A 14,151-nucleotide genomic window follows, 5' to 3' on the forward strand; every position below is an offset into this window, starting at 1 on the left:
GTGTGATGAAGGATAGTGCCCCTCTCCTCTCCGGTATCCAGCTGATGCTCACACACACTGTCGCTGACGCAGCACCTGGCAAAACACACACACACATGCATAGAACACACACACACATAGAACACACACACACATGCATAGAACACACACACGCATAGAACACACACACACACATGCATAGAACACAGACACACACAAGCATACAATACCATGGTAAAGTATGTATCAGTGATAGCCTGCATTTGTCTTCAAAGAGCTGACAGGATTGAGAAGATCTGTCTATCTGGATCTAGAGCGTGTGTGTTTGTATGCATGTGTGTGTGAGAATAAGCAGTAATATCGTATCTCTGATGAGAGAGCTTATATCTCTGTCTGCTTCCTTCTCAGAAGCAGGAGGAGGAGGAGGAGGAGGAGGAAGATAAGAGAAGCACAGTGAGACCATTCATGGAAGGATTACCCAATGTGAAATGGTGTGTGTGTGTGTTTCACAGGACTGAGCAAATGCTTGAAGAACATACATGATAGATGTGTGTCTGTGTGTGTTTGTGTCTATATGTGTGTGTATAATGTGTGTGTGTGTGTGTGTGGTCTAACTCTCTCATCCTGTTTAGGAAGAGAGTGAGACCTTTGTTTCCCTTGGCTTTCCTCATCTGTTGTGATTACATTACAGCCCCCTAACCCTAGCCCCCTCCTCCTCTTCCTCCTCTTCCTCCTATCTGTCCTCCAATGCCTCCAACCTCAAGCTAATATTTTTACTAGCCATCTACTGTATACTTTAAAGTGTATATATACTGTATACTACGGCAACTAACAAATGCAGTGAATATCACCATGTTTTCACAGGAAGTATTTGACAGACAGACTACTGGGTAAGGTGTTTGTTGCAGTCCACACGCACATGCACACGCACACGCACACACACACCAGTGAGAAAACCTGCTGTGAATTTGCTGATGTTTATCCAAAATATACAGGGCCCATTTGACTGCACGGACTGAGCGCTGACAAATCCACCTACTGCTTATCAAATTAAACCTCATTAGCAAAGCAAACACACATTCTCCCTCTCTCTCTCTCTCTCTCTCTCTCTCCCTCTCTCTCTCTCTCTCTCTCTCTCCCTCTTTCTCTCTCCCCCCTCCCCCCCTCACACACACGCACAGACACACTCACACAAACCATTACTAGCACAAACACACAAGAGTCACACACGTTTGGTTACCTTTCTGTTCACAACGAAACAAGGGCTCTTCAAACAAACAGATTCGACAAGTAAAACACGCCCTCCCATTAACCGGACAGTGTGTTGCCGAGGAGCGCACCGTCATCTGTCAGTGAGATTCAACCCCGACGTCTGTCTCAGCGCTCATGCGCAGTGCCCCTATAACGTCACACCTGGCGCACGGTAACTTGCGGTCTGCTCGGGCGCGCGCTAATTGATTCCATACGCGCTAGTTAGAACGCACGTTTTCTTTGCTGCCACATAAAAGCAGAGCGCGCTGGTAACGTGATCTCATGAAACTCTCCTCTCTCTGACAGCTGCGAAAGGGATTTACCTCGTAATATAGTAATGTAAACCCAAAGTAAGACATCGCAGTAAAAAGGATGATTTCATCTGTCTTCCTTCCTCTCTGCTTGGTCTCCCTTGGGACCGCTGGCCGGTAGAGGAGAGGCCGGGAGATGCTGCCGGTAAACGGTTCACTCCATCAGCATCAACCAATCATCGGCTGGGTTTTATGAAGGGAGGAAGGGAGGTTTGGACGGACATGGTAAGGTGTGTTTATGGAGCGTGTTCCTGAGCTCGGATAGGCTGATGGAGGACCCGGGGAGGGACAGCGGTCCTAGGGCGGTCGGAGGCCAGTAACTCAGGCCACCATACACGGAAAGAAGGGTGTGAGAATCTGCTCACGTCCCACTAAAGGCGAGACTACACTACACTCTGATTCTCCCTCGACACTCTGCAAAACTGTCAAGCTTCATTCACCAATGTTTGGCTCAATTACACTCGTACTCGGTAATTCAATAAGACGTAAGATATGTAGTTTATATGACTGTATACTGGTATAAAATAAATAACGTTAATGGAATGATGACCTCATCAGACCCTCATGAGACAGGGAACAGAACGTCATTAGAACGTCGCCGGCGGCCCAATAGGCGACCTTCTTGTACTCAGTATTTAGATTTATTTGTGAAACGCTTATGTCATTAGTGAAACATATATTGTTGCCATTCTGCTGTTGGCAGAAATGATCTCAATAACACAGACTGGCCGTTTAAATAAAATACTAATTAAACGGTATCGAGTTATTCCAGTTGTCTTTTATAGTCCGGACATTCTGTACACACTGCTGTAAAAACATCCAATTGCCTCTATCTAATTATGCTCGTCATAAAAGCAGATCAAGAAAATATTTTCGATGTTTATTTGTTCATTTTGTGGCCCTGCTGTCAATATGTGGCTCTTAAAATGTTTATTCAGAGCTAGATCCAAACAAAGACCCAATAGTTCCCCTCTTCTCTTCCTCCTCCTCCTTCTCCTCTCTGGCATTCCTGTTTCTCCCCTTCCCTTTCTCTCCCTCTCCCTCCCTCCCCCCCCCCCCCCTCTCTCTCTCTATTCTAATAAATCTGAAGGGGCCTTTTCCACTTTTACAGGAACAGCGACTCATTAAATGGTTGATTTCAGATGGCAGAGTGTGAATGTTTTAAATTAATTTTATTGATCTGTGAGTGGGTCTGCAGGCCAGGGAAAAAGTGACACCCCTTCGCACATGGGCAGTGGGTTTACACCTCTACCATCTTAAGTCTCTTCTGAACCTTGACAGGCAACAGGCCCTGTCTCCCCCACAGCAGCTCTCACTGACACAGGAAGAGAGGAAGGCTGACAAGAAAAAGCCCTCAGCTAAACCTGAGTAACGTCCAGCCTATCGACCTCAGGCTCTTCACTGAACACCAGCCCTCACGAGGCAGCCAGACTGAACACCAGCCCTCAGGAAGCAGCCAGACTGAACACCAGCCCTCATGAGGCAGCCAGACTGAACACCAGCCCTCAGGAAGCAGCCAGACTGAACACCAGCCCTCATGAGGCAGCCAGACTGAACACCAGCCCTCAGGAAGCAGCCAGACTGAACACCAGCCCTCATGAGGCAACCAGACTGAACACCAGCCCTCAGGAAGCAGCCAGACTGAACACCAGCCCTCAGGAAGCAGCCAGACTGAACACCAGCCCTCATGAAGCAGCCAGACTGAACACCAGCCCTCAGGAAGCAGCCAGACTGAACACCAGCCCTCAGGAAGCAGCCAGACTGAACACCAGCCCTCAGGAAGCAGCCAGACTGAACACCAGCCCTCAGGAAGCAGCCAGACTGAACACCAGCCCTCAGGAAGCAGCCAGACTGAACACCAGCCCTCAGGAAGCAGCCAGACTGAACACAAGCCCTCATGAAGCAGCCAGACTGAACACCAGCCCTCAGGAAGCAGCCAGACTGAACACCAGCCCTCATGAGGCACCCAGACTGAACACCAGCCCTCAGGAAGCAGCCAGACTGAACACCAGCCCTCATGAGGCAGCCAGACTGAACACCAGCCCTCATGAGGCAGCCAGACTGAACACCAGCCCTCATGAGGCAGCCAGACTGAACACCAGCCCTCATGAGGCAGCCAGACTGAACACCAGCCCTCAGGAAGCAGCCAGACTGAACACCAGCCCTCATGAGGCAGCCAGACTGAACACCAGCCCTCAGGAAGCAGCCAGACTGAACACCAGCCTTCAGGAAGCAGCCAGACTGAACACCAGCCCTCAGGAAGCAGCCAGACTGAACACCAGCCCTCAGGAAGCAGCCAGACTGAACACCAGCCCTCATGAGGCAGCCAGACTGAACACCAGCCCTCATGAGGCAGCAAGACTGAACACCAGCCCTCATGAGGCAGCCAGACTGAAAACCAGCCCTCAGGAAGCAGCCAGACTGAACACCAGCCCTCATGAGGCAGCCAGACTGAACACCAGCCCTCAGGAAGCAGCCAGACTGAACACCAGCCCTCAGGAAGCAGCCAGACTGAACAGTGATGGGAGAGGAAGAGCCATGCATACCAAATCAGCCATCCACAATAAAAAACACACACATACCACATGCACACACACACACCACATGCACACACACCACATGCACACACACACACATGCATCACCATATCAGTCAGGGGCGGCCAGGGTCTGTCTCCTCTTTATGACATCATCCGCAGAGCATGAGCATGCTCCCCGCTCTCTACTTCCTGGGGTAGCCCACCAATGAGATGAGGGGAGGTATGAATTGAATACTCATCTACTTTTTATTTGACAGGAGGAGCAGCCAATCAGCTCACAATTCTGTATCCCACACACATGGAGTGTTAGTGCGTATGGTGAATACAGTCTTCATTCTCTGTCTGCACAGGCAGAGCCCCCAGGCTGGGGCTGCAAGGTCTCCCTCTTCCCACAACTGCTCTCAATCACCTCTCGACCGCTGCTCTGTCAATCACTCTAACATTAGCCTCGAACCAGAGTGACACACACGCACACACACAGAGAGAGAGAGAGACCGGGAGAGAGGTGGAGTTAGAGACGGGTGTGCAGGGGGAGAGGAGGAGGCCCTGTCATCACCTGCTGGGGGTTCACATGAGTATCTGGCGGAACACAGGCCTCCCAACAAACACACAGACCCCAGGGTGGTGACTGTGTGGGCACCCACCTAATATCAGACGTATTTATTCAACCCCTCCCTCCCCCGCCCCCTCGCCCGCCCCCTCCCTCCAAGGCTTCACCCTCCAACCGCGCAGCCATCACGCTCCCCTACATTGCTACACACTAATAACCAGCCACTGAGCAGCTGAGAAAGGAACCCAACACACACAGTTTCAGGCATTTCCTGTGAGGAGTAAATCCACACACACACACTTCCTAAAGTCCTTTTCCCTTTTGCTGAATGTAAAACGTCTCACAGCATCGTCAATCTCCTCCGGTTCAGCTGAAACCACACACACAAAATGTTAACACACACACACAAGTACGTACACACACAGGCGTGCACACACCCAAACACATTCTCTCCCGTTCCTCTATTAGTCTCATGTGTTGGGGCCCAACTCGGCCCAGAGCACTCTTTCATGACTCCATCATTACATCAATAACTCCTCACATTAATCTCAGAACCCCACAGGCCTCTCTAGGCCCAGCGTAGGCCTCCCAGGCAAACTCACAACACACTGTTACTGAGGCCAGCTCACAACCACCCCATCTCCATTGCTTTCCTGTAGAAGGCTATAGATTAACTATCCCCCCCCCCAGACCCCCCCAAGATATCACAGGCAAACAAAGTTTTCAATAGTGAATCTATGGAAGTGCATAAATAACACTTGTTTCCTGTGTGTCTTATTTTTTATTCTGGCGTCTCTTTGGGGCGTTGGTCAGAAACATGAAGCATCATTACTGGTCAGAGTGTTCCGTTTCCAAGCCTGAGGTCTGACCTGCATGTGCAGTGCCAGGCTCTGACTGGAAGCAAACATGTCTAAACACGTCTCGAACCCATGTTGAAACGACCGGAGAACCAGCTGTGCTCAGATCTGGACATAGAGGGAGACATGGACCAGTTGAGGACCTGGGGGGGGGGGGGGGGGGGAAGGGAGGAGGGGGGGGAGGAGGGGTGTTTAGCCCTCCTCTGTCTGGACAGGAAATCAGGCGCCTTAACCTCTGACCCTGCCCCGGTGTCCTCTGGGAGCTCTGAGGGAGCAGTGTGTGCGTCTCTGGGAGCAGGTTCTCTCAGAAGTGCTCTGACTGACAGATGGAACTGGTCGTCATGGCAGCCTGCGCAGGTGTGTATGTGGGGTTTCCTGCCCCAAGGTGCAGGGGGGATGTTTATGGGCCAGAATGCCACCGGGCACCAGGTGCCTCCCTCGTCGCAGGGGGTGTGTGTGGATGGGGGGAGGAGAGGGAGAGCACAGAAAGAGCATGGTTGTAAAAACCTTGGTTGGAAAGATTGAGCATCCATTTTTATCACCCTGGATCACATCCTGGATAAAAAGCTGAAAAATGAGTTTTTCACTCTTCTCTTGTTCTGCCGCTACAGAAGAATAAAAGAATATTGCCTCAGAACCACTTCAGTGCAGATGACATCAGACATTGTTTCACTCGTTTATGAACCAGAAATGTGGGGGTGGAGGGTTAAGGGTCAAAGGTTAATGTTAGACAGTCCCTCTGAAGCCAAGTCTACATTTAAGGGGATAATTATAAATGTTTGGAGGCAAGGGTTAACCAACCAGGCCCTCTCCACACTCCTCCAAACATTTTGGATGGATCCATGCAACTCAGCCTCGGGTCCAGTTGATTACACACAGACAATACATCAATTCCCCATATCCACCCGCCCCCCGCCCCCCCGAACCTGATATTCGTTCTGTTTGTTTACATGTTTACTTTGGAATGTTGAGCATGCAAGGAGCTGGGAGGGGGAATATTCCCTACCACAGACCTCTACAGACCCAACAAAGATAATTACATTTGAACCGTTTATAAAGGTTAGTAGAATGATACACTGTGAAACTATTAACAATTTCTTTGGTTATTTTCTTGTCCATTTGCTGCCCAATATAATACTGAGAAAACAGGGCATTAGGGCTTCATGCATATCCAACTCTTATAAGGGATGAAGTTTCCTGATGGGAAACCTAGCGACGATGTCCTAATTCAGATGTCAGGATAACTGACTGTTTACCGAGAGAGAGAAAGAGAGAGAGAGAGAGAGAGAGAGAGAGAGAGAGAGAGAGAGAGAGAGAGAGAGAGAGAGAGAGAGAGAGAGAGAGAGAGAGAGAGAGAGAGAGAGAGAGAGAGAGAGAGAGAGAGAGAGAGAGAGAGAGAAAGAAAGAGCAAGAGCGAGAGAATAAAAGAAAGAAATTGAAAAAGAAAGAAAGAGAGAGTGATGAAAGGGTTGTTAAGTCTGTGACAGAACTTTGGCGCAGACCAAGACACTATTACCGTGGTAACGACAGACTTTGTGGGGAGTGTCGTTGCAGTCAGTGACAAGCCCATGAGGGAAACATGTGTTTGTGTGTGTGTGTGTCTGGCTGTGCTGTTCTGTACACTCATTAGTGCAGACCTATGGTGCAGACTAGCTCCAGTTACAGTAGTAAACGTTTCCTTTGAACTTTTAATAGAGCCCTGAAACCCAACCAGGCCTTAAAACACACAGATCAGCCAGTGAGACAGAAGACACGAAGGACGGAGTCTTGTAGGGGAGGAAGACTGGAAAGTAGAGTAATCAATAAAATGAGAGTGATTAAAAAGATTTAGTCTAAATCTCGGATTAAGCGAGACATTGTAATGGTCCAGGAGCAGACTGCAACTCACACATAAGGAGGTACACACTCAAACACACACTCAAACACACACTACAGTACGGGTGTCCTTCACCCATCAACACTAATGAAGCATGACATCATAAACACAGACCCGCTGATCTGCTTGATGAACAGCCGCCCTGACCAATCACAATCACTCCGGCAGAAAAAGAAAAAAAAAAGTTTTAACTGTCATCAGAAGGTCACATCCAGTCACCTATTAGATCTCTACTTGGTTGGGATACATGCCCACGCCCAAAATGCAGTGTTTGTGAGAACGAGCGAGTGAGAGAGTAATTTCCAGCCCTGCAGTAAACAGATGTTTCGTTCTTTATGGGCACTTTATTGCCGGTCGAGAGGTGTGTGTGTGTGTGTGGTTGTGTGCATGCGCATGTGCATGAAATGGCAGCTTTACAGGTGCTCAGCTTCTGTGCGTGTGTGTGTGCGTGTGAGCCTGTTTAAAGAAGTGTGTGGGATGTTTAGTGTTCATTTTTTCCTCCTGAGATGGCGATCTTCTACTGTAGAAGTCATCTCATACAGCGTAAGGACGGCGGTGGACGTGGGCAGTGTGCCTGAGGGGACGAGAGGAAAGAGGGACAAGGGCCTGTTTGTTTGACTTTAGCTGTTTACAGAGAGAATGACTGGAAGCATGAGAAAATACCTCTGAAACAGCTAAGGCTGTACAAAAAGTAGGCCTGTTGGACGGCACAGACTTTTTCATCAGTGCCTTACTGATACTGGTATTAAAACCAAGAAGGCTAATGGACACACTCGCGAACACTTACACACACAAATACTCACTCACTACCTTATACCAAATACTGCTCTTTACAAACGAACCCCCCAGTCAAGTTGGGCCACGGCAGGCCTATAGGTCTCCCAAAATGCAAGCCATTGGCTTTGACCATTAGTGAAGCTGAATATCAGTAAAAACAATTTATCAACCAATAAAAAAACATACCGAGAAGAGTTGAGATTATAAGCGAATGGGAAACAACCAAACACGTCAATTAACTGTGTTTTCTCATTAATATCATCCGCATCTGTTTTTAACGGGGGAATTCGGCAAGGAAATAAAACACAATGCTTCTTTGATGCAGGCCTCGCGCAAATCCTTCTCTAAGAAGCGCGTGACAGATGACAGCTCTGGCTGAGAAGGGTGCGCGCAGCGTGTTTTAACGCCTTCATCATCCATAAATAGAAATATGGCGTTTGAAACGCAGAATGGAATAAAAACAATAAAAACACACATGATTTACTGCGTGGGGCACAGGGGGAGGCTGGATATTTCTTGGACAATATGAAAATAAAGCTCCATTAAAACTGGGGCTCTGATTGCGGTCTGTATAGCCTATGGAGAGACATGGAGGGCCTCCAAGAGACTGCGAACTTTATTACTCTCATCAGAAAGAGAGAGCGAGAGAGAGACAGAGAGAGAGAGGTGGAGTTAGAGACGGGTGTGCAGGGAGAGAGAGAGAGAGAGAGAGAGAGAGAGAGAGAGAGAGAGAGAGAGAGAGAGAGAGAGAGGGAAAGAGCGAGAGCGAGAGAGGGAGCGAGCAAGAGAGAGAGGGAGAGAGGGAGAGAGAGAGAGAGAGAGAGAGAGAGAGAGAGAGAGAGAGAGAGAGAGAGAGAGAGAGAGAGAGAGAGAGAGAGAGAGAGAGAGAGAGAGATTCTAACGGCCAGGAACTTTCCGCTCGCCCCGTTTCCATATTGGAACCTTCGGGGCCCTTCTTCTCCCGGTTCCTCTCTGGTACTCTTATCTTTCGTTTGAAACGCCGAGATCTCCTTCTCTCAATCTCGGTCTTTTCTCGACTCTCAGTCTTCAATAAGATGGCTCCCTTCCAGGCACATAACCCACGCGGTTATGAAAATACTGCAGAGCGCGGCATCTCTCTTGGCGGGAGCTCCGCATCAGAGCTCGAGTTTCACAGAGCAAACCGGGGGACCGGCGAAACCCGAGACAATAACAACAAATATGTCCTTGTATTTTTAGGTTTTGATTATAAAGCTCGTTTCACAGTTTAATATTCGAGGCAAGCCAAACAAACGGTGTTCTTTAAATATATCGTTTGATTCAGATAAACAGACGTTTATGGAGTTCCCAAATCATCATGAAAAGTCATAGGCTACAATTGCCTATAGGCTACTAAGTGGTCCTAGACTATACATTAAATCAAGATAGGCTACTGTACAGTAAGCCTATCCTGGTTAATACTTTTCACCACTTTGCTTCACACTGTAGCCAATCTCAAAAAGAAAACTCTAAAAACAGAATTTGGTGCCAAGTTGTCTAAATGATGAATAATCTCAATCACCCAAATATCCTAGATTTATACAGTACATTACTCATATTGTCTCTATAAAGGTATTGTATTCTCACATCTCTGCATTGAAACAGCATCTTCAAATTCTGTAAATAGGAATATGAAAAAATAACAGAATAATTATCATGAAATTATTAGAAACAAAAGGTAAATTCATAAACCTAAGCATGTATTGTAGACTATTCTAATAGTTCAGACCTATGAAAGGCTATCATAATGGTAATAATGGCTAACTATGTTATTACGTTCATTACTCTTTGGAAGGCAGTAGTATAATATTGGCCAATTTGAAATAATGATAGTGATTACAATTTTTTTGTTTAGGCCTACAAAATACAGTTGAATAAAAGTCAAGAAAATTATAGCTTTTTGGGTATTATATCTATATGATAATATTATAATAGCCTACTAGCAATCATAATTATTAATTATATATTATGAAAACAGGTAATCATAATAATACAAATTATTAGGCTAGTATTATTATATATTAGGAATATTGTTAACATAGTAGATAATTACAACATAATGAAGCTAAAAGTAATGCATGTGCCTACAAAATGCCATTTGATAGACCTTAACTTAGTACAGACCTTAGTTACACCTTAGTACATATGTACTATAAATTAGGCCTGTAGATTATAGACAATAACATATAATCAATAATCATCATTATCTTTCTGTTGTACAGTCATATTACTTCCAACAATGTTAGACTACTACTTTTACAGATAGACCCACCAAATATTTTTGTTTTCCCATTAAAATAGTCTATAGTTTCGACCAAATGGAATGTAATCGTTTTCCTGACAAGATTACCACAAACCTGTAGGAACACGCTTTTAGGACAACCTGTGGATAACATCGAAGGCCTTGGCTGCCACCTATCGACTTTGAAGACGATTTTGTAGTTCTCTCAAAGAACTACATATCCCTGCTTTCAATGTTACCATAGCAGCAAAAGGTTGGTGTGAGTCAACCATGGACATTGGAAAGCGGTCTGACCCGCGTGTTAGCAGCGTCCTTGCCGGTAATTTGATAATGTACAAAGACGAAGATGAGCCAATGGGTCGAGGTGCACAGATATCAGTTGAGCAACAAATCCCGTGCTATTCAAGGGAGATCCAAGTCGCTGGACATGCGGAAATGTCGTGCCAAGCCGACAAGGCATCGATGCGAATCAGCTTAAGCAACAACAAGGAGTCTGTGAACGATGTCTCCAACAGTATATCACGGCGAGTGGAGTACATCCTACAAGCTTTACGGCAGCATGATGTTAAGGTAGACCTAGACATGTAGCCTATAAATCTGTATTGGTGGGCCATGAGGGGTCCTAAACTCAGCAAAGAGTTAAATTAACATTTACAAGAAAAAAAGAAAAACAAGAAAACTTTGATTATAGAAAAAGCTAGATCAATTCCAGGAGGGAATTTTTCACACATGTTTTCTTTCAAAGGAGGAGGACATATCGATGAGGAAACACATCCACAGAGAGCAAGACCAGTATCACATGGAAGCAGAGGTAGGTTTTCAATCAACGTTTAAAATCTTAGGTGATCATACTTCCATTTGAACATTGACTTGTTACATGTGTAGTTTATCTGTAGGTTGTGGTCAAGTTCTCCGATTTTGTGAAGATGGAAAGCGTGTGTGCCGTTCTGTTGCTGAAACTGGACAAGAGCGTTTGCGTTGGGACGCCCAAGTTTTACCACAGCGCCGAGTCTATTAGCCAACTGAGGTAGCGTGCTCAAACTCACAAACAACACACACACATTGTTTTACATACGATCACGTCTCTGGTGTGTCAGTAACCGTTGGGGTCGTCTATTTCTGCTCTCCCAGGAGAGGCGCGTGTGTTGCAGCCGTGGAAAACGCCCGTTTGAAGGCTTGTGAGATGAGCAGCCGTCTGGAACAGGTGTTGGGGCTCCCCCTGGTGGTCAGGGAGGAGGACGCCAGGGAGTGGACAGATGAGGAAGGGAGAGAGGAACGAGGTGGGAGACCACCACACAGGCCTACCCTCACCGTCTCCTCTCGTGTGTTTGTGTCTTTCAACCTCAGACCCAGGAAGAAGCTATAAAAACTCACTACCCATAATCCAGTGCGGTCAGCAACATGCACACACACACACACACGTTCATCCAAAATATGACGCCAAAGAACATGGATGTACTTCTGTCGTTTATTGCACAAGGTACTAAAGTATTTTGATCTGACACTGGGTACTGGGGGTTTTGTTTGGTTATTCTGTTTTCCTTCACATGTTTGTGAGGTTGAGGAACACAGTTGCTTCAGTCAATCAGACTGGCTCAAAGGGGATTCACCAGTTCGACCAGGACCAGGACCTAACAGAATGTTCATTGTATTTCCTTGAACGGTCCACTTTGATCAGGAACAACATTTTAAAGAAGCCATTTTAAAAAGCACAAGTTTGGTTCCAGCAACACACATTTCTCATCAGCACACAAAGTATTTCGCTTGGGTGAGTCTCTGTTTCTCTGTTTCCCTGTCCCTGTCTCTCTCACACTCACACACACACTCACACACACACACACACTGCAGCGGTAAGTCCCTTTCCATGGTGTTGGATCTCTTCTCACCTCCCCTCTCACCACCTCAGTCCTCAGGAAAGATCTCCTTGAGCCAAGGCTGCATCACAAACTGCTCCCCGTCAAAGTGTGTGAAGTACTGCTCCAGGGTGGGGATGTCCGGCTGCAACAATCAAACGCACGCTCGTTTTCATTTCCGGGTCAGGGGTGAAACGTGTGTGTGTGTGTACCTACCTTCATCCCGGTTATCCTCTTCAGTTTTGTCTGGGGCAGGTAGCCCACCATTATCGATGACTGGCCCGGCCCACTGAACACCACCTTATAGTGGGGAGTGTGCTTTGCTGCAACCTCCTGGAAAACACACAGATGCAAACATGCTACCTGACTCGTCACCAGGCAGTGTGTGGCTTGATAGAGGTTAGAGGTCAAATGTGAAAGGTCACAGTGGGGTCTGACCTCAGAGTTGGAGTACACCCTGTTGATCCACTCTTGTGGAGCTCGTAGTTCAGAGTCCCAGGCCACCACCACCCCCACCATTTTACCCCGGTTCTCCATCACCACCTGCCCCACCCGCATGAACACGAACGGGGGCCTTGGGCTACGCACAGTTCTGGAGGCTGCAGGGAGGGGGAATGGGAGATACGTGTCAGATTAATGGAAGTGTTCTGTCTGGGTCAAGTACACTGGCTACATAGGTTCATTGAAGTCAACTGGCTACATGCAACAGTGTTCTCGCTCTGCTAAGTGCACTGGCTCACACACACACACACACACCTCCGAAGTATCCCTGGTCGTTGTCATGGAGAAGAACCTCCAGGGCGGGAGACTCGCCAGGCTCCTCCTCTCCTGTCAGGAGCTCCCTGCAAGAAATGCAAACGCGCAAAAAGCTGGTCTGACTGTACTGCCTTTGACTCACGACTGTCATGAAGTCACAACTATGGATACAAAAGCGAAGTATAGTCCAGCACATCCCCACTCACTGAAACTTGAAAAGTATCTTAGAGAGCCACTCTGTCCAGGCGTCCGCGCTCAGGTAAGTATCGCTCCATTCGTTCCAAACTGCCAAAATTCTGAAATAAACGGGACACTGATGATGACGTCAACTTATCTTGCCGAGTGCGAGTGGCTCTGATCTGCGTCATGTGGCCCGTGTGTACCGTCTGGTTGCATGATAGCGCTGCGCCACCGAGGCTCCGGTCCACCGGGAGATTAGGTACTGCGCCGGTAAAGCGGAAAGGAGCAGTGAGAGCTGCAGTATAGTCGCTGGTGTGAGGTGGGGCATGGCGTCACCTTAAGTGAGAATGTGTAAAACATTTAGGGAGATAATACCTAATGTTTTCCACTTAATGTTGACTAATTTATATGAACAGTTCAGCCAGAACATTAACATAATACAAATGTAATATGGCACATTGTCCCTGTTTGTAGTCTACTTCCTTTAGCAGTATGTTGACAAGTTACGAAAGCCCTTACCTTACAGGAACTCCAGGGTCAAATAAACGTTAAACTGCTGTTATACATTGAGGAAGAGAAAATATGCTGTCTAATGAAGAGACAAGTGTTGTTGCATTTGTCCGTGTAAAGGACATAGGGGAGGGAGTAGAGCTGTCTCTGTGTGGAGCTGTCTCTGTGTGGTTCGCCAGTTTGTATTTACATACATTTCAGTTTCGGCCTGGCTGCCACCTGCGTATTTCCATTTCCAAAATTGCCAAACTGGTTATGCGCCCAATAGTGGCAGCCCACGTGCGACTATTGGCAGCCAGCGAGCCTCTTGAATCTCGCCACGTCAGAACCGGATCCAGTTCGCGGACACGCTGTGTCAGTGGCGCGACACCGACACAGGGGGCGGTGTTGTCGCGTGAGGCCCAACCCAGCATTGTGTGCAGAGCACAGTACATCATGTAGCCTATCAATCA

The 14,151-nt window shown here is 47.3% G+C and overlaps 3 protein-coding genes across 4 annotated transcripts in view; 2 read left to right on the forward strand and 1 right to left on the reverse strand.

Moving 5' to 3' along the window:
• selenoi (selenoprotein I) overlaps positions 1-14,151 on the forward strand; it is a 97,353-nt gene that overhangs the window by 74,237 nt on the left and 8,965 nt on the right. The gene's annotated exons all lie outside the window — the stretch shown is intronic.
• On the forward strand, positions 10,647-11,909 carry irak1bp1 (interleukin-1 receptor-associated kinase 1 binding protein 1). The gene is made up of 4 exons (XM_062467960.1): positions 10,647-10,970; positions 11,146-11,211; positions 11,297-11,427; positions 11,532-11,909. The coding sequence occupies exons 1-4, from the start codon at positions 10,671-10,673 to the stop codon at positions 11,764-11,766; spliced, it is 732 nt and encodes a 243-aa protein (XP_062323944.1). The 5' UTR covers positions 10,647-10,670; the 3' UTR covers positions 11,767-11,909.
• On the reverse strand, positions 12,225-13,976 carry si:dkey-261l7.2 (uncharacterized protein LOC569751 homolog). Of its 2 annotated transcripts, none has more exons than XM_062467962.1 (7): positions 13,894-13,976; positions 13,393-13,525; positions 13,216-13,305; positions 13,010-13,095; positions 12,692-12,852; positions 12,470-12,586; positions 12,225-12,398 (listed from the first exon to the last, which is right to left on the reverse strand). In XM_062467962.1, the coding sequence occupies exons 2-7, from the start codon at positions 13,515-13,517 to the stop codon at positions 12,303-12,305; spliced, it is 675 nt and encodes a 224-aa protein (XP_062323946.1). In that variant the 5' UTR covers positions 13,518-13,525; positions 13,894-13,976; the 3' UTR covers positions 12,225-12,302. The 2 variants fall into 2 exon arrangements, with proteins under 2 accessions (XP_062323946.1, XP_062323945.1); XM_062467961.1 differs by lacking the exon at positions 13,894-13,976 and adding an exon at positions 13,709-13,869.

This window comes from Osmerus eperlanus, chromosome 8, assembly GCF_963692335.1.
Source record: "Osmerus eperlanus chromosome 8, fOsmEpe2.1, whole genome shotgun sequence".
NCBI classification, from domain to species: Eukaryota; Metazoa; Chordata; class Actinopteri; order Osmeriformes; family Osmeridae; genus Osmerus; species Osmerus eperlanus.

Excerpts from the sequence above, each read along its gene's own strand:
- si:dkey-261l7.2 (XM_062467962.1), bottom strand. The coding sequence starts at position 13,517 with ATGCCCCACCTCACACCAGCGACTATACTGCAGCTCTCACTGCTCCTT. Across the intron at positions 13,096-13,215 it reads AAGATACTTTTCAAGTTTCA|GGAGCTCCTGACAGGAGAGG; the intron begins GTGAGTGGGGAT and ends CATTTCTTGCAG. Across the intron at positions 12,399-12,469 it reads AGAGGATAACCGGGATGAAG|CCGGACATCCCCACCCTGGA; the intron begins GTAGGTACACAC and ends TGATTGTTGCAG.
- irak1bp1 (XM_062467960.1), top strand. The coding sequence starts at position 10,671 with ATGGACATTGGAAAGCGGTCTGACCCGCGTGTTAGCAGCGTCCTTGCC. Across the intron at positions 10,971-11,145 it reads TACGGCAGCATGATGTTAAG|GAGGAGGACATATCGATGAG; the intron begins GTAGACCTAGAC and ends TTTCTTTCAAAG. Across the intron at positions 11,428-11,531 it reads GAGTCTATTAGCCAACTGAG|GAGAGGCGCGTGTGTTGCAG; the intron begins GTAGCGTGCTCA and ends CTGCTCTCCCAG.